This window comes from Vulpes vulpes, chromosome X (assembly GCF_048418805.1).
Source record: "Vulpes vulpes isolate BD-2025 chromosome X, VulVul3, whole genome shotgun sequence".
Taxonomy (NCBI): Eukaryota; Metazoa; Chordata; class Mammalia; order Carnivora; family Canidae; genus Vulpes; species Vulpes vulpes.
The window spans coordinates 47773948-47797471 of NC_132796.1; the positions used below are offsets into that span (position 1 = coordinate 47773948).

A 23524-nucleotide genomic window follows, 5' to 3' on the forward strand; every position below is an offset into this window, starting at 1 on the left:
AATTGTAGAAATATGAAAGTCAAAAAGGAAGAAACTTAAAAATGAAGAGGTGGTAAAATATTGTAGTTAAGGTGGAAAAAGAGCAAAAAATGGAAATTTATACTCTGATATAAAGACGAGTTGTATTGGAAAAAAGAAAAAAAAGGAAAAAGGATGGGTACCTTTTGGTTCTATATACTGTAAATCCCTTGACTTCCCCTGGAGCTTTCCAGAGCTGCTTGGTCAAGAACTTGCTGTTCCCCTGTCCTTCCAGCTGGTCTTCTAGGGGAGGGGTCTGCTGTGCTGATTCTCAGGTGTCTGTGCCTTGGTGGAGATGCTTCCCCCCCTGCCAGGTGCAGAGCTCAGTGGGAGCTGTTTATCCTGTGAGGTGTTTTTTCCCTGAAGGCCCCACCTCTCCCAGGCACAGGGTGAAACATGGAGGAAAAACAATGGTGGCGGCCAGATTTCCAGCTCTGGATTCAGCTCCCTGTTAGTAACTAAGGCAGTCTCCCAGTCTGCATTGGCCTAGGTGCTCCCAGGCCGGGGTGGGTATGCTGATCTGCACAGCTTGGGGCCCTCCAGTGGCAGGGGAGTCCTTGCTGTCCTGTGTCCTCCCTACTTCCAACTGTCTCAGGGGGAGTGCAGGATCCTGGGCTGTGTCTGCTTTAGCGCCCTGGGATCCGGGGCCCTGTGCTGCTGGAATCGTGCTCCTGGGGTGCGTGGCTCTTTAAGGCAGCCAGGCGCAGCCACCTCTGTCCGGGGCCACCTGCCTAACCGACTGGCTTCTCCCAGATGCCCTGCCAAGTGCGTGCTCTAGCCCTTTACCGGGATCGGCCCACAATTTGTGGCGAGCTTTCCCCTGGGCACACTTCCTCTATTATTGACTCCGGGAGACTGGAGGTTTTACTGCCCCTCCTGCAATTCTGCTCCATTTCTCTGCCGAGCACTTTTCTGTCAGGGAAGAATCCGGTGTGGATTTTTAAAGTCCCCGCTTCTTCGGGGCTGGGCTTTCCTGTCCTAGAGGCTTTAGGCAAGGCTCTTCGTGGTGCCCCTCCCCCACTGATTTTTTTTTTTTTCTGCCTTACTACCTTGTTAGACACGAAAACCTTTCTCTCTGTAGCGTTCTGGCTGTTCTCTCTTTAAACTTCAGGTCAAATCCGTAGGTGTTCAGGATGGTTTGAAAGTTATCTAGGCAAGTTGGTGGGGCAAGGTGAGTTGAAGACCTCTAGTCCTCCACCACCTTGCCCCATGTCTCTGGATATCAATACATTTATACAATATATAAAATCCAGGCTGCTCCAGAGAAGTGGTGGAGAGGAACCAAGTGTTTGCAGCAGCCATCTCCATATGGAGCAGATGCTGAACTACCACCCAGGGTATGTTTGCAAATCTCTTGGCTATATGCGCCCTAGATGCTCTGAGGGCAACTTGAACTCTGATGTTCCAGGATACTGAAAGACATCTGCCACTGTGGCAGGAATGGGAAGATTTGGAGGGAAACTGTGCTAACTAGTGCAAGAGACTGCTCTACCCTACCCATGCCTAATGCTTGAGTCTACATATAGGAAATCTTAATCCTATTGGGCTGTTGGACTGATGGATCCCTTTGATAATCTGATTAGGTCCGTGGGCCAGCTCTAGAAAAATGATTATACACATACCCACAAAGAGATTCAGGATATCCTTTAAGGGGTGTTGGGAACTTCCTGGGGGTTCTACTTCAAGTTAACAGTTGACTGGGCTCTGACATGATGTTTCCCTAAATTTCTCCTTGGCATTTTCTTTTTCTCCTTGGCATTTTCTTAGTCTAAGCCCTCTCCTTCCTTTCATCATTCCTTAGCTCACCTACTCCTTGGGCCAGGTTCTTGTCTGAAATGCTGCCTAGTTTTATCCCTTGTTTCCCTTTGGGGCCAATATGGTGCTACAAATGCCCACTTTCTTTCTTGTTTAGCTATTACTCTCCCCAGAGGATGGATAACACTGTAGCGTCTTGACCTCAATCAACCTTCACCCTAAAAATATAACCCTGAGAAAAACAAAGAACTTGTGGCACAACAGAGGTCTCTTAGGGTACTTAGCAGATCTTTAGGTTATGATTGGTGAATTTGTCTTTTCTCACCAGGTAGAGGGCTCTAAGGAATATAAACATTTATTCATCCCTGTCTCCTGGCAGCTCTGAGTTGGCAGAGTAGGCACTCTTGAGTATCTGACGAACTGGGTGACCACAGAGAAGGAGCTTTGGATCAGTTCATAAGATTTTTCTCTGGCTTCAGTGCCTACCACAGTAAAGTCCACTCTATTATTTCTAGGCCAAAGGAGTGGGAACAAAACAGAGGTTTCTTTTCGTTTTTCAATTGCTGTTTAGTGCCCAATGAGGGTAAGCAAGGAAATGAGCCAAAATCCTGCTAGGTAGCATCAGGAAGCCTGGGTCTTCCCACTGTCAGTGAGGTTCTGAGCAGATTTACCAGATGCTGGCTGGGTTCTATAGCGATGCCTATCTTCTGGAACCCAATGCTTCTAAGTGAGCTGGCCCCATTCTACAGCTGAAAGGAGTGAAAGTGGTTTGAATCAGGAAGTATGAATGGGGCCTGGTGGAGAAAACAATTAGGGGCAGTGGGCCCAAGGGGCCATAGGACCAAGCTTCTGCTTAAAGTCCTATTATGATTCCAACTTCTCCAAGGCCCCCCAGAAAAAGGCGAGTATACTGATCTGCCCCAGCACATACTCTCTTATCTTACAAACATCAAAACTAACAGTTGCCTGTTTATTGTTTTTTAAAACAAAATTTAAAAAACCCCAAACATTCAAAATTCCATGGTGGCAAAAAGCTGAGCTGATATGGCTGATGTGGGCTGTCTCCCAAGTTGTTTAATGGAGCATCAGGTGCACTGGCGGGGGCCAGGAGTTGGGGGGGGACAAAAGAGGCAGGGAATGGGCTGTTTTCCCAGCAGGGCTGGATAAACACTTTGCGACAGAGTGGGTGTCAGAAGAGCTGCAGGCCAGTTTTGAGTCCATGCAGCTGGCCCTGGCTCCAGAGAAGGCCCTCCAAGTTGCTGCTGCCATTGCTACTGTTGCTACAGTTGTCACTGCCCACGCCACAGCTCAAGCCAAGGGTGCTGTAGAGAGAGAAGAGGGTTCAGTCAGGGAAGGAGGCAGCTTTGGACTCTGGAAGGGTTAAGGGTGTTTGACTGATCTATGTCTATGGAAAGAGCCTACCCTCCTGCTTGGTTTTACAAAGACTATGGAGGAAATCTGAGAAACTACTTCAGATGGGCCCTAGGGGTAGTTCTGCCTTCCCCTCAATTGAGAGGAGGGAAGGACACTTTTCAAATGAAGCTTTATTCAGAGCCCTAGTATATAAACCAGATGAAAGCAGAACTATTTGGGTCAAGGCAGGGGGGAGGGCCCATACCACCCCACCACAGTGGCTAGCTTAACAAGTTTCTTCCTAAGGTCCTAGATGTTGGGGTCCCAGAGGACCCAGGCTGGATCCCTCCCACCCTCAACAACTGGTTAAAGGGTCCAAGGCCAGCATTGGGCTACAGGGCTAGGCCCAGATCCCATCCCAGGATTGCAAGATTGCTCTAGGGAGAGAACTGCCCTCCCTGCCCTGGTGCTGCTCAGAACACTCTTGCTTCCCCCTGCTTCCTGCATGTAAAAGGTCCTTCCAGGTAGATGAGGGGGACAGCTGAGAGCAAAGCCATCATCCTTCCCATCAGACAGATCCATGGTTACACTAACTGCAGCTGAAAAAACCCTTAGAGATGATCCAGTCCCATTCCCTCCCATAACCCACCATCTTACAGACAAGGGAACTGAGGCCCAGAGATGAAAAGGGACGTGCTCAAGGCCACATAGCCAAGTCAGGGATGGAGCTGAGACAAGAAGCAAGAGTGGGCATGCCTGCTCCAGCAGAGGAAGCCTCCCTACTACATTGGGATGTGGGAACTAGGCTGAATCAGCTTCCTTCTGGAATTAACAGCTCTACGTGCCCATACTTGATACTCTTATGCTCATCAAGCCAGCCGTACCCAAGATGAGAGGAGGTCTCTCAGACACATGGGCCCCACACCCAACTACAGACCACCTAGTTTCCCCAGCAGCCTCCTCTCTTCTCCAGGAGGCCTGCTGCCCCCGTGACCTGTTAAGACAGAGAGTCTATAACACTGCCTTGGGCCTGGCCTGCTGCTGGGTCCTACAGCCCTTTCCCTGAATATCCAGAGGAAGAGAGGCTCATCTCCCAGGGAGTGGACAGGCACACAGGGACAGACTCAGTTTCAGGGGCCCACAGAGGTCATTCTTTTGTACTCACAGGATTCTTCTGGTCACAATGGCCCCACATTCCAGAATGTACAGGCCCTCTCGATGGGCTCCTTTGTGTTACCAGCAGAGCCCTTCAGTGAGGGCTGCTTGGTTCCTGGCCTCCTGATGACCCAAGGGCTCCCATGCCTGTGGTCCAGAGGCGAGTTTTGAGGGAGAACATGGAGCCCTGGCACAGGCCTTGCTACCAAGATGCCTGGACAGTGTCAGGAGGCCTACTGATTACTCTGTGCATTTTTGGACAAATCTCATCCCCTTTCTGGGCCTTAGTTTTCTCCTTGGAAACAGGAGGAAGTTGGATTATAGCATTCGTTCTTGACCTTTAGGGAGTGGTGGACCCTTTAGAGAATCTGAGGAAAGCTATGAAACTCCTCCCCAAAATGTGTGCACACATACTCTCTCTCTCTCTCACACACACACACACACACACACACACACACAGGATGCAATCTGAGAGGGGTTCCAAAACAGCTCTTGTGTGGCTACCTCAATGCGCACGCCCTCAACTAGGGACTGAGAGTCCTGGCAAGGGCCCAGCCAGTGACTGGAGCTTACACATCACTTACTTAACCACTGACTGGGGAGGAAGTTACCTCCCCTACCCATCCCACCTTGTGTCCCTCCCTACCTCCTGCACGAGGCAGAGAAAGGGGTAAGACATCCTGCTGCCACTGGCACTCACCCAGTCTTGCATGTTGGGGGTTCCAGCCGCTGCTCTAGCACAGGCTGGTCCAAAAGATACATGGTGTCATAATTCTCCAGCATAAGCTCTGCTGGATCCTCAGTCTGACCTGGCATTAGGCCTAAGGGAAAGGTATTCCATCGTACATCTTCTGTGGAGCAAAGGGAAGAGGCAAGAATAGGCTGATTAGGTAGTTATCAAACTGGTGTCTACCTGCCCACCTCAATTAGTCTGCTCAGCATGGAATTTCTATGTATGTCCAGCCTTATTCCTGTCTGCATCATTTCTCATGAGCTCCTCTCTTTGCGTTCCCCACCCCTTCCATACTCCCCTATTCACTCTTTGTTGCCCTTCTTTCCCTCCATGTGTTTACACACACCAACACATGCCACCACAACCCATCCAAAGTCTATACATGCCATATACACAACTACAAACATATTTGTTCCTCTCAGCTCTTTCCCACTTCCCCAGACATGTCTTCAACATAAACACAGACAAGGATATCTTCTTCAGACCTGGCTGTATCACTGCCTCAACCTTTCACCTGCTCTATTTCTATACACACATATATCCTGGAGAGTCTGGATGCCCCAGAATTCTCACACCTCATCCCTAAACCTCAGAGAATCTGAATTACCTAGATTTCCTGCACATCTATAAACAACCACCACCCTCAAAGTGTCTGAATGTCATTTATTTCTTAGTGGCCTTGCCTTGAGAGATACGCATACACCCACATAACACCTCAGGGTGGACTCTCTCTCTCAGAGCTATTATACCTCCCTGCCCCCTGTAAGGTCTTATTGCCCCCAGATGTATACACAAAGAACATCCCTTATCCAGGGAAGGACGGTCTTACTGCATATCCCACTCCCCACTGCCACCTAAGTATACACACAAAAACACACACAGACTTCCATTCGATGAATATTCCCAGTTTCACTCCCTGCCTCCTATACCTCTGATTCACAAGCATACAAGCAGGAAATCTTAATGTCCCTGTATCCCCACATATGCATATGCCCACACAGAAGCAGCAATGGAAAGAAGGGAGAAGAAAAGATTTTAATATCCTAGCCTTTCCACTTTTATAAACCACTCTCCTACCACCCCACAAACATTTCACTTTAGAATGAACCATATCAGGCACTTCCCAACCCTCCATTTAATCAGTTAAACACTCTCTACATAGTATTATACTAAACCCTCATTCCCATCCTTATACCAGTACAATCCAATGTTTTGAAGGAAAACTTTCACGAGGTCCTCCAACTCCCTGGTACCCAAAAAATTTTCGCTGTCATAATGTCCCTGCCATTCTGGAAAGTATCACCCATGGATTAGTTTTTCATGTTACCCATAGAACCACTCACCCTGACCCTTTTACAGGAAGAAGTTGTGGCTATCTCAATTCCTTTTGTTGCCCTATTAATACAAAGATACCTTCGTACACAGGGACTACATCCCCCATGTCTGTCACTGACCTGACCACCCTCCCTCCCCATCGCTAACATCCCCAACCCTGTCTGCATCACAGACCCTGCCTCTCCAGCCTGACATCTATGTACATGTCCCTCAGTGACAAAAGAGGCTACTTCTATGGCTGTCTCACTGCATGTTCTTACACTTTTCCATATACCCCCACCTCTCATTACTGCCACTTCTCTTCCTCAGAGATACCTCCTGGATCCCAAGTCTCAGCAACACTGCCTCTTCTTCGAAAAACATACATGACCCTGTGTACATTTATGCACAGATGCATAGTGCCCACTTCGTTCATAATAACTTCTTTCACAGCCCTTAAACTCTCTTTCTCTCTCTCTCTCTCTCTCTCTCTCTCTCTCTCTCACACACACACACACACACACACACACACACAATCTGCCTATGTCAATGCCTTCCCATTCAATATTTACAAAGACCCCAAACAGCCCTCCTTTCCTTAAGAGATTTCTCTGCTACCATGCTTTGGTATGTCCAGCACATGCAGGCCCGCACACGGACATAAAGCACTCAGTGCCTTTATGCCCTAGCTCTTCCACATACATGTCCACAAAAGGACAAAGGCTCTACCTTTGCCCCTAAGTTCTTTTGTTTCCTCCCCTCTCTCTCCCTATCATTCCCTACCATGCCCACCCTATGCCATACCTAACCCCAGCCATTTTCTTTCCTCTTTCAGGTTTCATCATACACTGCCTCCAGTGTGTACACATACACACATGCTCCCCACCCCGACACATACACCATACTATTCATCCTTTCAGGACCTCCCTGCCTTAAGGTTCCTGTTCCCCAACCTAAACAAAGGCACTCTAAAATACATCCCTTAAGAGGAGCAGATTCACGTATCCCTACTTTATCACCTCATCTTCTCTATTCCTCTCCAGGCTTTGTCTCACTAACTTGTATGCCCACCTAAAAACCACACTAATCCTTTATTTTCACTCTTCTGGTCTCCCTTCCACTTCCTCTAATTTAATACTCCTGGTTTCCTTTTCTCATAAACACAGCAAAATCCTGTCTCATCACCACCCAGCCTCCATGTGTACACACATATTCATTCACATATACATAGAAAGTATTACTGTCTCTCTGATCCTGGATCACTGTGTGCAAAAAACACATGCAGAATCACATATATCCACCCACTTCTTGCTTTCTCCTTTGTATTTTGTTGCTCAGTGCCTACATCCACACCATCCCCAGTGGGGCACTCTGCATGAAGGAGCCAATAGCATGACAGTTCTTAGGGCTCTGAAGCTTACACACTATCTTAAAGAGGAAAGCCAAGTGTCATCCACACACGAGGTTGCCTCCCAGGCTTGTCTCATGCTGGCCACCTTTTGCTACTTTCCATCTCTTCTCTGGGGTGGAGGGAAGCCTTAAGAGCCAGCCAGAGAGGGAAGACTGGTGAAATAGAAAGTAGGTTATCAGGCTGCTTACCAGAGCTAACTTGCCATGGAGAGCCCTGCAAAGCTCCTCTTTTATGGGCCAGGAGTCTGGCATTCTCAGCAGTGGGAGATTCCTCCTCAGTAGACAAAGGCCCGACCTCCATTCTATCTTCTTCCTCCTCATCTTCATCTTCATCCTCATCCTCATCATCTTCATCCTCCTCCTCCCATTTCTGGTCATCATTTTCCTCTTCCTCCTCCTCCACCTGATCTTCCAGATCTTTCTCATCCTTTTCATCTTTTTTGAGATCATTTAGGCTGCCCTGTTCCTCCTGCTGCTGTGGTTCTTCAGTTCCAAAGATGGAGCCAGCTGGTTTGAGGCTCCAATACAGGCTGTCCAATGTGTATGGAGACTTCCCAATGGGGGAGGCCTCTGAGCCCTCCTGTACTAGGCCTTTTTCTCCAGTCTGGGTATAAATGGAACAGATGCGCAGCAATTTCTCCTGCTCCTCATCTGGCAAGACCTGTCCCATGGCTTTGAAGACACTGAGAAAATGGAGGAATGGGGTAAGAAAGATTCAAAATCTCAACTCACTTTATACCCCAATACTCCACTCTCGAGTTTCCAGACTTGCGTCTGAAAGGCAGCGAAGAACAGACAGAAACAAACACGACCAGGACCCTGAACAAACTCTGTGATTTATCTCTGTGGCTCACTTCTATTCTCAGTAAAATGAGGATAATAATGGCACCCGACTTATAGGGTTGTTGGAAAGAGTACATAAGTAAGGTAGCTCACATAGAATGGCTGGCACAGTGCCTGGCACGTAGGGAGTCCGCATGCAGTAAATGATAGCTATTTGTCTGCACTAAATGCTATTGAAATACACAAACTAGCCAATAGGCCAATAAGATTGGACATGAGAATGGCAGATCCATCTCTTCCCTTGGCCTAGCTGAGGGATTTGTCCTGAGCATCAAAGATATGCCTGGAAATGTATTGGTCTCCTTTTGCATGAACACAAAATGTGATCCCTTTCCAAGGGCAATTATAGCCCAGCCTGAAATGGAGGAAAAGGAAAAAAAAAACACTTAACAAGACAAAGCTAGATGTGGAAGGGAGGCCAGATGAGCACTGCAGACCTTAGGCACTACAGGAGCTGGGGAGAGGCAGAGGGTACAAGGAGGGCAGGAGAGATCAAGGGAGGGCTTTGTGCAGAAACAAGAGTGAGCATATTGTACTGTGTACATGTAGTGGGAGTAGCCTTGGATACAGGGTAAGGGCTATCCTGGGGAGCTGTGGAAGGAAGAGAAGGCTGCAAAGGTTAACTATGTGTGTTGGGGAGAAGGGGTCACCTGACCGGCTCTAAGCACAGGTGATAGCTGCATTTCTGAAGATCATCATGGTACCCATGTGGAGGATGGCCTGGATGGGGCAGCCAGGGGGCAGGGAGACCAGGGAGCCAGTGAGGGTTGACCTAGGGAACTGACAGTGAAAATGAGGGGGAGAAGCTGAGGGCTTGGTGACTCGATGGTAGGGGTCAGGCAGAGGGGAGTTAATGTGTGCACACAGAGGATGGTACTGACAGCAAAACCACCAACAGACACAGAGCCAATAGGAAGGAGAGCTCCTAGGGGGGAAAAGGATGAATACTACCTGTAAAGCCTCATGTAGAACCAGGCACCTGGTCACTGCTGGAGGCATGGGTGGAGTGGACAAATAGTTTCTTTCTAGGTGTACTGAATTTGTGAACTGTGTGTCATTCATGGAAGTTGCCATATGCTAGGCAGGCTATCTGGCCACATATGGTTGCTGGTCACTGGGGGTAGGGCTGGGGGCTAGTGAATCTACTGGGAGATTCTGCAGGGCTAATTTCATATTCCAAGGGGACACTGGCTCAAACTGAATTGATATTGGCTGGCTAGGGGAAACTCTTGAAAAGTTTTCAGCCTTTTTGGAGAAAAAGCCAGAGAGATGCTCACTATGGTTCAATAGTATGACTAATAATAAATATTTCCTGGCACTTGATATTGGCATATGTATGCTGTTATCACCACTGTTTATTACCTACTCACTATCTCAAGCTGTATAGTCTGACCATTGAAGTGATATGAATCTTAAAATACATCCCGTCTTTGGGTTTGCCTGGTCACAGGTCAGGCTATAGGAAAGACTGTGGATTTTGGACTCACAAAACCTGTGCCTGATTCCTCGTCCCACTGTCAACAAACTGTGTGACTTTTGGATAAATCACTTCACACCTTACTGCCTCAATATCTTTCTTATCAAATAAGGATACAGTATCTCCACCTCCAAAGACTACTATGTCAAATGAAATGACTTCTACAAAAAACACAGCACCATGCCTGACAGTTGCCAGAGGTATCTTTTATTTTTTCTTCTGGGGAAAAAAGCCAGATTCTCTATTTGCCTAATAACACATGCTTTTCACAATCATACAATTGAATGGAACATTGTAGAAAGAGCATAGGAGTAAAGACAGGAAACCTGGATTCTGGCCCTAGCTCTAACTTACAGACTTACCATTGACTTACCACATAATACCTAGGGTAATCCTGTGTCTCAATCTGTGTGATGGGGTGATTAGGATTAGATTCACTGATTATTTGGTAAAAGTAGAATCTGTACACAAAGAGTCATACCCAAGTAAGCCGCTGCTACTGCTGGCATGTGTCACATCCCTCTGGTATGCCTGGATTGGGAGAAGATCTCTGTGATCCAGACTTCTCCAAGACCAGCAGCTTCCACTCTGCAGGCACTTAGGATTGGAAAGTACCTTGAAGGCCACCTATCCAAACCTCTCCATGCTGCTTTTTGCATACCCCTACCCCATTACATTTCATTCCATAGTGTTTCTAGGCTTTGGAATTTGTGTTCTTTCTCCTCCTGAGATTGCTCAAATGCCCTGTCATGTTTTCCTGACCCCTCTACATCTTTTTGGTTCTCCCAGTTTCCCACCCATCCATATCACTTCTAGTCTAGAGCGTACACATTTGGAGATCTGGCTGTTTGGTTCAGTTCTATCTCCTGGAGGTCTTGCCATGGCTTACTTTTTTCTCTTATAAGCTACTACCATGCCCCAAATGCCATCAGGATTCAAGAAAGACTTTCTGACTCTAGGGAGAGATAAGGGTATTAAGAGGATCTTGGCATCCAGACTCCCAATTCATTCAGTCCCCAGACACAGAATTAGTTGCCACCAAAGACAGCATTGCTGGCAATGAGACAGCACAGTTCAATGATGTTTACTGAGATCTGTTTAGGCCCTAGATTTGTGTGGTGGTTTAGGGCACAGATATGGCTAATACACTGCCCTTACCTTTGAAAAGCTAAAGTCTGATAGAGGGAAGGAGACACAATGGGAAGTAGACACGGCAACACAAAATCTCAGATTTGGGAAGTGCTTGAGAATCAACAGCATAGGTAGTGATACCACCAAGTGAGATAGGGAGCAAAAGAGGAAGATCACTTCGGGATTGGGGTTGGGAATAAAATGACCAATTCTCTTTTGGTCACAGTAAAGTATCTGTCAGCCATCCACGGGGAGATGTCCGATATACAGTCAAATACAAGAGGCTGAATCTCGGGGGAAAGGCCTGAGATAGATGAAAAGATGTGGGCCTTGGCACTTTATAGGAACTAGGAAAAAAGCACAGGCATTTCAAGGAAGGAGTGGTAAACAGACATTAATGCAGCAGACACAGCAATGGACAAGGGCTCACTGGATTTGGTAATTAGGAGGTCAAAGCAGTTTTTTGGGGAAAATGCCTAATTGCAGCAGGATGAGGAATAAGAGGGTAGTGAGGAAATCAAGACTGTTGAGTATAGACTATTCTTTTAAGATGTTTTGATGGTGGTGGCTGGGAGAGGAGTGTTATGCTGCTGATTACCCAACATGGGAATGCAGGGTCAAAGGAGATTTTACTTATGTTATTGCTGTTTTAAGATGAAAAAAACTGAGGCCTGTAAGTTGAAGAATAAGAGGCAGTAGAGCAAAGGAGAGGTGGGGGTGAAGCCCCTGTGATACTGGTAGAGGTGGCTCCAGAGCAAAGGTGCAAGAGGAGGTTTGGAGGTGGGGGCAAGGCCATCTCATCCTGAGACTGGCAAGATGGTTAAGTGTAGATGGAGTTCAGCTGACAAGGACTGGACCACAAGTTGAGGGGCCCTGCTGGATGCTCAAGGAAGCTAGGGTGAAATGGGAGAGGAAGAGGGGCTTGAGGTGAGTGGTAAAAGTTTAGAAAAGTCAGGAAACAAAAGAGAAAGTGCGCAGAAAACAAGTAAAAAGTTCAGATAAGCAGAACTGACGCCTGGCCTGAGATTAAGAATCATACCTCTGTAGTAGCAGCAATCCGCAGTACTATGTGGTTTTCCCCAGAAGAGTTCAGCTACCCAAGCTAAGGAGTGGGGGAAGCAGAAAGGGGAGGATCAATCCCAGCTCAGGGGTTTGCAAGATATGTCAAAGGATGGGCAGAGCTGAGGGTCCAGATGGTGAATGGTTGAAGTGATCAACCACAGACAGAATGGAAGGGAAGCAAAGTTGAGAGAGAGGGGAAATGGAGGGATGGAGCTATGGATGCAGGCAAAGAGCTACCTTCATGAGATGCAAGGGTGAGAAATGGAAGGACAATAGGTTATGATCACTGAGTGGGATGCTGGGATGTCAGGTTTCAGAGGTGGAGCAGCTCTAAGTGATGGAAATGCGTTGCTGAGTGGGAAAGGAAGGTCATTGGAGTTGAGGAGCTGAAGAATCTCAGATGGGTCACTTGAATGAAACAGATATTGCTCCAGAAAGCAGGAAGATAACTGCGTGCTAAAGGTTTCTATGAATATGAGGAAAGTGGCTCGGAGTCAGAATATGACAGAAAAGGAAAGGAAGACAATCACAGATATTTACAGGAACCAGTACAATATTCAGTTTGACCATAGCACCCAGGGTAGATTGGGTAAAGGGGAATCACAGGAGGTATGGTTACCATGATAGGTTGGGGCAGAATAAGAAAGATCTTTGAATGTTAGGCTAATAAGCCTAGACTTCATCAGAATGGCAATAGGAAGTCACTGAAAGTTAGTGAGCATCTATGAGAGGTACACTTTGGGAAGATAACAAAGGAGACAGCTCAGTATCAGAAGACTGGTTTCAATAATAAACAGCAGTTACCATTTATTGTGCAACTTTGTACAGGCCACTGTGCTAAGCACTCTGGGGGTGGGAGGGCATCATCTCATTAATTCTCATACTGGACTCAGTTGTGTGATCTTAGGCAAGAATACCCTACCCACCCCCATCTGGGACTCAGTTCTTCCATTGGTTAGTAGGAGGGGAATGGGACTCAAGAGTCCTTGCAACAGCCCAAATCTGCCACTCTAGGGCTGTGTGGCCTCACCCTCTTACCAGATGGAATTCAAGAGACTTACAGCTGGAGGAGTTGGGAGCTGGCCCAGCAAGGTGAACCCAAGCAGGACTCAATCACCCGGGGCCAGTCAAGGGAGGCAGAGCAGTTGAATAGCCTCCAGCTCTTTCTTGCTTCCCACTGGCTTGCAGAAAATCGGCGGGCATTCCGTCCTGAGAGAAGAGAGAGTCTGAGGAGAAGGAACCAGTAAGCCCTCACCCAACTTTGTATCTTTAAAAGCTTGGCTCTGTCCCTCCCCACTCTCCCAGACTCCCCACTCTATACCTCCTGATTGCTCAAGCATTTAGGCCTTTCTGTCCCAGACCAGTTTACTTGGCTCTGAGAAAAAAAAAGTGGAATATTTGTTCACTGCTACTGTGGGGCCCTCCTGGGCAAGCCTAAACCTTTAACATGGGGCATGTCTACTTAGTGCTATTCAGCTGAGAGCTAAGGACAGTGACAGATGCTCCTGCCTGGGCTGTGTTAGGACCTGAGGCTAAGGCTAGTCTCCCTCACCAGTCTTGGTGTTAGCCACAATCAGTTCAATGGTCCATCTGAGGATGTAGGTGGGCCGGATTCCGCTGTCCCCCAAGACTGGCAGCTCAGAGAACATCCTTTCCAGCAGGGCCTGTGTGAAGGTCTGGGAGTGCAGGCCCCTGAGCAGGGGCTGCCAGAATTGAGAGAATGGCTTTGGCACCAGGATGTCATTCAGGTCCACATTTTCTGGTTTGTGAGGGATACAGGTTGATGGAAAGGGGAGGCAGGGGCCAATAGAAGACAAGGAGGGAAGAAAGAAGCAGAGGGGGAGAGAAGATGGGAGAGAAGGGAAAAAAGTGGGAGAAGGAGGGGGACCCACCAACAATAGAGTTGCCACCACAGAAGAGAAAGAGAAGAGCAGAACAGCAAGCAGAGGAACCAGTTAGTATCTGGCAACCAAATGACTCAAAACGAAGTATTAAAAAAAAAAAAACAGCTCTGGTTCTAGCTTCAGCTTTGTCAATAACTTGCTGTGTAACTTTGGGTCAGTACCTTCCCCTCTCTGGACCTCAGTCTGCCCATCTGTAATATGAGGATGTTGAACTAGATGACCTCACAAGGCCCTTCCAGTTCCACTGTTCTAGCTCTCTAAACAAGCAGCTAAATCACAATTAACGTAACAAAATGATGGCATTAAAACTCCCCCACATCCCAGTCCACCCCAGCCAATCCCATCCCACTTCATGTCACCCCACCCAATTCCAGGCCATCTAAGAGTAGTCCAGCAATTGAGTAACAGTGGAGCTACCTGTTCTGCTCAGCTGAGATAGGCTTCCAGAGATTATGGAATGGCACTTAACAGCCCTTGCCTCCCAGTCCTGAGCCACTCAGCCTAACCCTGGTATTTTTGCCCAAGAAACACAATACTCCAAGACTAAAGTGAGCCCCTAGGACCATACCTTCATAGTTTATCTGCAAAGCTGCCAACTGCTCAAATGTAGGGATGAGAAAGCCATCATCCAGAAAAGCATCCAACACAGCCTCCCTGCAGAAATAGGACACTTAATTAAGTCAATTGAGCAGTCAGAAGAACCTCTTCTACTCCCTTACCCACTCCCAAGGCATCTTACACCTCTGACTTAAGTGGGCACAGCAGCATGGTGGAGGTAGGAATGAAGGCAGCTCTGACAGTTGGATCTCAGGGCTCATCTTTCTGGGGCAGAGGCTGGGCCAGATATTGGGATCAGTGAGTTTTGAATAAGCATTTACCAAGCACATGCTTATCTAAGGCCCATAATGAGGGCAGCAGCAGCTGAACAAGCCTGAAAGCACAGATGGAGAAAAGGTGCCAGGGTGATGCCTAGGGTCACAGGGCCAAGGGCTTTAGACTTTAACTATTACTCAGTGTCTGTTTCTCTTGACAGTCTTCCAGTCTTTTACCCCTCCACTTTTTCCTGGTTACCCTCTTTCAGATCCTAGAAGCAGAAACTTTGGTGACTCAATTGCTGAAGCAAATATAATCCTTATTCCTAGGGACCCCAAGAACACAGAAATAAGTCACAGAGTTTGAAAGCATAGGCTATAGGGGTAATCCCTCACCTCATGTAGCTCAAATGTGGGGCCAGTACGGGAGTTGTGGGCCCACCCTTGCATTCCCTGCCCGACCCCAAGAAGGGAAGTGCTGATAGACCTCCCAATGACAGCTAGCTGTCTTCTCCAGAGCTAGCAGGTCCCCCAAGAGAGGCTCCCCGAGCTGACCAGGCCTAGAGAGGGAACATGAGCTCCCAAGGGGTCTCAATGGCCAGAGGCATTATCAAATCATGCTGTCATGCTTAGATCCTTCCCTCCACCAGGTTTGAAGTGGAAAGAGTTGTCCTTTCATCCATCTCCCATCTCTTCAAGTCAGTATCCAGGAAGAGCTGCCTGCTCAGCATAAGCAGGCAGACAGTACCATACAGAAGTACAGGGAGAGTTGTCCCAGCTGCTGAGGGGGGCTTTGCTAAAGGGTGCTAAGAATCCTAGGGTGGAAAGACACTGATAGAAACATCTTTGGAATTAATAGTATCCTGGGAATGAAGAAGACTCTAGGCAATCCCAAACTGCACTGTAGGCTCTCATTCAGGCCCACTCTGCCACCTATACGACCTTCCTAATATTCTGCTCCATCCCAGATTTCTTCCACTGTCTCCCTAGTTTGGAAAGTCTAGCAATGCCTCCATTGGTTCTTAGTGGAAGGTCCCCCCAAAGCCCTTTCCAGCTGAATTTAGGTAGCAAGACCCAAGAGCTAGGGAGGAGATGAATGGATAGATTCTGTCTGCTCTAGATGGAACTAAGCACTATGGGGTGGGGGTGGGGGAGGCTCATGGCCACACAGAGCAGGGAGGTACTTACTCTTTCAAAGAGCCAGACTCTGGAAAGCCTCTCCTTTGTTCTCCCAACCATAACTATCCAAGGGACACGATTACTCCCCATGTGCAGTTCAAAAGATCAGCAGCACTCACCTTATTTTTTACCTCAAACTTGGACAAGGACTAGATAGTGAAATGGTAAGGATGAAGAGCTTTTCCTCCCTGCCCAGAGCTCCATATACCATTGGACAGAGAGGAACAAATCTAACCAGGGAACTGATGACAGCAGACAGTCCTGTCTCTGGCCATTTTAGTGATTCAGAGTAGGCAATCCCTACTTGGTAGCTGGCAGGGCAAGGGGGAGGGTCATGCAGAATTTGGGTCACTCTGCAGGGGATCAGGATTATCCCTGAGATTTCCTTACAGGTTGGCAAGCTGGGATATGGAAGCCTACTTCAGTGAGGCTGCTAGAGTAAACAGCCTGATTACTTAGTTACATACCTGTTTTCACATGTAATGCCCTTGAGTTCTGCCAGGATGCATTCTACAGGTGGAGATAGGTTGTTCCATGCCTTAATAGCCTGAGGTAAACGCCTAAATTTCTCCAGCACCTGCCAGCACAGAAGTTACTATCAGAAGGCTGGTTCAGCCAAGCAACCCTCTCCCACCCTTCAAGGATCCCTTCCCGTAGGACCTCTTAGCACCTCCCTTTTTTGCGATAAGGCAGGGCATACAAGGGTGGGCCCATAACTCCCTGACTTGGCCCCACATTAAAAAAAAAATATCCTGACCTTCAAATCCCAGACTTTCTTCTCTTCTTCCTCCTCCCTCCCTACCTCGAATTCCTTATGGCTCCCAATCACCAGATACTCCAATACTAAGATGTCCAGTGGGGGCATTTTGTTGGAATTGGCCCAGAGACCCTTGGGCCCAGGAATGAGGGGAAGCAACGGATTATGGAAGAAAGGGAATCAGGAGACCAAGATTCTAATTCTAGTTCTATCACTAATTGCATATGTAACCTGGGGCCAGTCCCTTCACTCATCTGTGGTTCAATTTCTTCATCTATGAAAAAGAAGAGTCAAGCTGAATTATTTCTAGGCTACCTTCCTTCCTGCTAAAATAGCATCCCCTTAAGCTCACCTGATCTAGGAAAGTTCCTGGGTGCCATCTGCTTATCGGCTGCAGTATTGCAGGACCATGCAACCACCTATACCCAGTTGTTCCCTACCACCCAGTTGGGCACATTATCCAGACTTCCAACATCTGTTCTCTTCCATTGGTGTAGAGGATCAGCCAAGTTAATTCTGCTTCTCTTGTCTCCTTCCTAGTTTCCCCCTCTCTCTGAGAAGTTCCCTCAAGCTCTGCCACTTTTCTTTGAAATTCCTTCTCAGGACTTCTCTCAGGAAGCTGGCAAGAGGGAAGAAATGGCTGGGGCAAGTGAAAACAAAGTCAAGGGCACTTTTCTTACCTTAAACTGTTCCTCTTCATATAATACCAGCAGTTCTCGGGCTCTTTCTGAAAACGGAAAGTGGAAAAAGATAGGGCATCCCAGCTCTCTGTTCCTCATGAGATTCTGAGGCACTCTCACCTCATTTCTTTTTTTTAAGATTTTATTTATTCATGAGAGACACAGAGATAAGCAGAGACATACGCAGAGGGAGAAGCAGGCTCTCAGTGGGGAGCCTGATGTGGGACTTGATCCCAGGACCCCAGGATCATGACCTGAGCCAAAGGCAGACGCTCAACCACTGAGCTACCCAGTCACCCTTCACCTCATTTTTTTAGATGTAAATTGGGAACTAGAATTCTTGCCTCTCCTACTTCACAGAGATCAAGGGAAATGGTTTGTGAGAGTAATTATTTTAAGCTAAAACTCACAACCCCAGAGGAAATGCTGAGCCAGGGAAATAACCAATGTTAACCTTAAGTCTAAGTCTTCCAGACTCATGGGTCTCTCTATGACCCCTCCCACCTAAGGACACCTACCATATAGCTCTTTATGTCTCAGAGCCTTTTCCCAATGTGAATCAACCTCTTTGCTGCCTTCGCTGTCTCCATCAACCCTGACATCCAGTTCTGCACCTTTCCCTTTATCCTTAGGCTCTGGTCTCTGCTCTACAATGTCATCAACAACAATGTTTTTATCTTCTTCCTGGTCTTCTTCATCTGTCTCTTCCCTATCCTCCTCCAGCTCCCAGGTCTCTCTCAAGCTGTTTTCCAGTTGGCGGCACCAATAGGTCTTCTGAAGCCAGTCCAGAACAAAATAACAGCCTAAAGGAGGGGAGGAAGGAAAACAATATCATAGGAGTAGCCACAGGCAAAGAGCTCCTAGCAGGCCCCTAGTCTCCTCTTAAAAGCTTTATGGGAAGGCCCTACGGAAGAGGATTGGCTCCAAGAAGGCACAAATCTCAAATATCTAGAAGCAGCCTCTCTTCCTCCAGGTTATCTCTCTGTTCTTTGCTTTCTTGTGCTCACCAGTACCTTTCCCAGAAGAAACTAATATCAGTATTACAGATGGGGTGCCAAAAGTAACACAGGGCTGGCAAGTGAAGAATAGGGATCCAGGCCCACTACCTAATTACACGGCCTTTGACTGAGTCTCTTCCCTTTTTGAGATCTCAATTTCCCCACCATGAAGGGACTAGGCTGAATCAATTGGGATGGGGTGTCTAAAGACTCCTAGGTTCATGACATTTGATGGCTCACACCTCTCAATTTGCTCCCTACTAACCTCTTTAGGTATAAAACTTAAGTGGATGCCAAAAAATGCAGTAATCAAGATATCAAAACAGGATCAGAACAGTGTCCTGCCAAGCCATATTGGAGTCTGAAGCAAGAGGAAAAATCACTAATAGTAATTCAGTTTTTACTTAAAATTTTGGAATTCTGTTCATTGTGGGTTTTTCCACATTAAAATGTTATTTATCTTGATTACTGAACTTTTGACACCCCTTTAAAGTTTGTGCCCAAGACAAGTGCCTTACTTGCCTCACCCTAGTTCTGGCTCTGACACCACTTAGAGATCCTCCTCCCTCTCCCCCTACCCACAGTGCCACCCAGCCCAGGCCCTTTGGCTTAAGCTATGATAGGTATACTCCATAAAGACTCACCTCTGCGGCAGTCATTTAAATGGGGCATTTTCTTGTGGGTCAACTCATGGCGAAGTTCAACAATCCAATCTGGAATGTTTACCTGATTGTGAGTATGGGAATTAGAAAATATTAAAGGTGGAAGGGACCAGAGAGATAAATTAGCCTGGCCTCACCACATTTTATGGATAAAAATATTGAAGTCCTGAGGAGGTTCCACTCTTTGTGGCAGGGCCAAAATTAGAAACCAGGTCTCCTTATTCTTTTTACTGTTCTGTTGAGGTGATTTTAAAAATCAAAAAGATAGCTACTTCCTCCAACCACCCTCTTCCAACACAGATATTCCTGTGACTGAGCATTAACAATCACCTCCAGCTTTCCTCTGCCCTGTCTATCAATCCCAATTGCTGGGTACCCTTTATCCTTCTTCCCTCCCTCCCATACCCTTTTTCAGGAAGCTTCTCTAGATAGCTGAGAACCTGCCTGCCCTCTGAGCTTCTACACACCTCACATACTCACTCAGGGCAGGAATATCAGGCGTTTTCATGCTGCTCCACTGAGTTTGTCTCCTCCCTCAGACTATCAGCTCCCCAAAGGCAGATACTGTGACTGCCACCTTTTTCCTGTCCTCACCCAGTGGAGCATTCCAGTGCCTCAGCTTCACTGGCCTACTCCCAACAAGTTGAAAAGGCCAAGCCACTGAAGACAGTAGCCATGAGCAAGGGAGCAAGTCTGTTTCTATAAGCTGGAGGCTGAGGCTCTGAGGTTCTTGCTGGGCTTGGCTGGTAGTGGTGGGATGAGCTAGTCTTAATTGTGTGCTCATATCACCCTATGCCCCATTTAGGGAGTCCTCCTGGGGAGACAGGACTGAGCAAGGCCGTTTTACCATACACACCTCCTGAGCCAGGAACTTGAGAGGGAGCTTCACAAACTTTGTCTTCCTCTCCGAGATAAGATTCACAAACCTGGGGTTGGGGAAGAAATAAGTGGCACAGCCCAAGGAACTGTTTTACTCAAACACCTTGTTGTGTTACTGACACCCTGCATTTCTACAACCTTTCTACTAACTGTTCTCTTCTGTTCTTATGATTGGTATCAGCCAGAACAGGAATATTTGCCCTGTACTAAAGCCACACAGGTGAAGAAAACACTGCTCTGGCCTTGAAGAGGTCAGTCTAGGATAAATAATAATATAATAAAGCATACTTCACTAGATTATATGTTATAAAGGCTAAAACAAAGGACTACCTACACCAAATGATATGGGGAGCACACCTAAATGATGGAGAAGGTAAGAAGAGCTAGGGAGGGCCTCAAGGCACACAAAATAAACAGTATGAGATGAGCAGATTTTGACACATGAGAAAATTCAGTGGCAGCCTTTTTCCTAATGTGTATGAAACAGCTATAACTACTCTAAATCACTTTGTTAGTCAGGAACTCCCAGGCCATGTGTCCACTTCAACTCAGCAACTTTTCAGTGATCATGAATAGAAAGGGAAAATTATTATGCTACGTAAAGATGGGAAAAGGGTTGAAAAATCCACATTAAACCATGGCCAAGGACACCAGACTAATCAGAAAAATTCTTCTGGGTAAAAGAGTTAAGGGGGAAGAAAAAAAATCAAATTATCAAAACTGGAAGAGACTCAGAGATCACTTGGTGTAAACCGCCCCCACCCCACATTCCAGAAAGAAGAAAAATGGAAGGGAGAAGGCTCTCAGGGGAAAAAAAAGAGGAATGTGTGTTGACAGGGAGTACCAAAAGCTGTCAAGTCAATCACAGAGTGACCCATACAGAGGGACATAGGGGCTTTTTGCTTCAGGTAGCACTTAAAAGCCAAGCTTTGCTTATCAAGTGCTACTCCCACTCCCCATCCCTCAACCCACCCCACTCCCAACCCGTGCCCCTGCAAGTCTTACCTGACCAATGCCATTCCATAAAGCAGTCTAAGTTCATCAGTGCCCAAGCCACCAGTTACATCCATGAGCTTACAGCGTACCAGGTCAGCAGTAGAAGCCACTGCCAGGGGGAGTTCGTTGCCTAACCTAAAGAGCCACAGTCCAGCACCATTATAGCGGTCCTTCACCCCGGTCCACACTCCACCTCAGAATCTAGGTTGCTTTAAGTTATTCCAATTACATAACTGGCTGAAGAGTGCAGGAGAAGACACACATCAAGGAAGTGAGAAGAGGGAGGATAACGTCCCTGGGATCCAATAGTATACAGGGTGTGAGAGACTGGCCAGGGTATACAAAGGACACCTAACTGCTAGGTAGTCAACCAACAATTAAGTGTGGACACACCCCCTTTCTTTCACTCTAAAGCCTTCAATTCATTCAGCTAAAGAAGACGTCATTCTTTGCTCCCAACTCAATCTTACCCAGTGGACTGAGGTGCTCCCTTCAAACAAGGTTTTGTTAGCAAACACCACTCCCTTCCAACCCAATTCGACTCAGAAATCCACTCCAGAGTGTTAATCTACTCCTAAAGCCCGGGTTCAGACAGACACCCTGGTCCCTCTGGCACCTTCCCCAAGACAGAAGAAGGTAAGGGTTAAAAGCTCAAGGATTTTAACAAGAGGGTGGTTGAGGCACACCCACTTCCTCTTTCCACACCGGATTAGTACAAAGGATTGGCAATGACTTTCCCCCAGGCCCGTGGTAAAGGGGCAACGCCCAAACCCCCTTTAAGGGCTTTAGGCATTTCGTAGACTGAGGAAGAAGAGGTGAGGCGCCACCAGCACGCAAATAGGACGGCTGAGCCTGGAGTCTTACCTACTCCTCCATACGGTGATGCGGTTCAAGGCATACCGCTGCAATTTATGGTCGTCACAGAACAGATACACCGTCACCTGATCCCACTCGGCTCTACTGAGCCAGGCGACCACGATACGCTGGGCCCAAAGTGGCGACGACCCTTTCTCTTTAACGCACTTTCCACACCACGCAGTCCACACGCGATCCATCCCCTGAAGACCTACACCTGGCCGGGCCCCAGAATCCCACTGGACACTGGGCTCGACTGCAGGTCTTGATCCGCAGCACCTCACACAGCTTTCAGCTCAACGTGCTATCCTCACGCCAAACCACCGTTGTGCCAACAGCCAATGGGAGAGCGTGACCCAGACGCAAACCCGCCTCTCTGCGTTAACGTGGCAAATCGGAGCACGAGAACCGGGGACCTATCTAACTACAAATCGGGGGCACGTCTTTGTCAGCCGGAAGTGCTCTTTTCTCAAAGCAACCGTGCGGGCTGCAAGCGTTCAGCCTCAAGGTTCCGGTAATCTCCTGGTTGCTAACGTGCTTATGTCCCAGACCCTGAGGACGTGTCTAAACTGTGGGAGGAGGCAGCCCGGTCGCTCAGCGTTTTAGCGCCGCCTTTGGCCCAGGGTGTGATCCTGGAGACCTGGAATCCAGTCCCCTCTCGGGCTCCCTGCTTGGAGCCTGCTTTTCCCTCTGCCTGTGTATCTCTGTTCTCTGTCTCCCATGAATAAATAAATAATATATAAAATGAAAAATAAAGTGCCGGAGGAATTTCACTTTGCACGCCCTTTGGCGGGCAGGGGAGTGATCATGGTTGTCCTGTGTACTGAGAATGTGGTTTTAAGTATGTTTTCATTGCCATGAATCAGCACCTGATCCAGAAAAACACTATAGACACTAAAGCAAGACTACAGAGCAAATATTGAAATATTTAAAGTTGGATTTAAAAATCTGCTAGTTTTCACATCTGTACAGTGGCGGGCTTAGACTTGGTGATCTCTAGGTTCTCTTCCATAGTTGGAAATTGTAGGATTTTACTCTCCCAGTATTCCACTCTATGTCGGTTTCAATATCTACATAGGTATACTTCTTTTTTCCACATAATTCCTTAGGATTCTGGAGTTCCTTGGGGACAATTTTATGAAACTCTTCTGATTTTATAAAATGTGTTCAGGGTTCCATTCCAATCCTTCTCACAGATGTTATTTTCCAGTCTAATACTACCGAGAACTGTTCATAGCAATCTTAACAGCATTTCTATGAGTAGCTCTTTTTCACTCTATAGCAACAAATTCCAATCCAGTCTCCATATGTGCTTCTTTATCCATTCATTTTCTCCATGAAATGTAGTATTCTTATGGTTCTTGAATGACAGTTACTCTGTCCTGAGTAGCTATGCCAACCAGTAGGCCAGGTGTTTGCCAGAAACCAGTTACCTTTCTTGGGTATCTTGGCTACACACAGGCAAAGACAGGGAGAGATGGCTTATATGACCCTTAAAATCTACTCCAGTCAGAGGAGCTGCCAGGTCTGAAGGAATAATCTGTGAACATT

General features: G+C 47.3%; 1 protein-coding gene across 4 annotated transcripts; it reads right to left on the reverse strand.

Moving 5' to 3' along the window:
- Positions 1-2724: 2724 nt before the first annotated feature.
- Positions 2725-22444, reverse strand: LAS1L (LAS1 like ribosome biogenesis factor). 4 transcript variants are annotated; one of them, XM_025987636.2, is made up of 13 exons: positions 21983-22444; positions 21128-21253; positions 20100-20169; positions 19226-19307; positions 18102-18386; positions 17584-17630; positions 16614-16723; positions 14724-14809; positions 13804-14010; positions 13313-13460; positions 7928-8421; positions 4982-5132; positions 2725-3095 (listed from the first exon to the last, which is right to left on the reverse strand). In XM_025987636.2, exons 1-13 carry the CDS (start codon positions 22171-22173, stop codon positions 2963-2965), a joined length of 2130 nt encoding a protein of 709 aa, XP_025843421.1. In that variant the 5' UTR covers positions 22174-22444; the 3' UTR covers positions 2725-2962. The 4 variants fall into 4 exon arrangements, with proteins under 4 accessions (XP_025843421.1, XP_025843422.1, XP_072600787.1 ...); XM_025987637.2 differs by having other exon boundaries at positions 4982-5129; positions 21983-22309; XM_072744686.1 differs by lacking the exon at positions 13804-14010 and having other exon boundaries at positions 21983-22313.
- Positions 22445-23524: the final 1080 nt, after the last annotated feature.

What these genes read in the sequence shown, in the direction of transcription:
- LAS1L (XM_025987636.2), bottom strand. Translation starts at nt 22,173, where the DNA reads ATGGATCGCGTGTGGACTGCGTGGTGTGGAAAGTGCGTTAAAGAGAAA. An exon ending in ATCACCGTATGGAGGAGTAG is followed by an intron (nt 21,254 to 21,982) that starts GTAAGACTCCAG and finishes GTGGCTCTTTAG; the next exon opens with GTTAGGCAACGAACTCCCCC. An exon ending in AGCTCCCAACTCCTCCAGCT is followed by an intron (nt 8,422 to 13,312) that starts GTAAGTCTCTTG and finishes CCATTTTCTCAG; the next exon opens with TGTCTTCAAAGCCATGGGAC.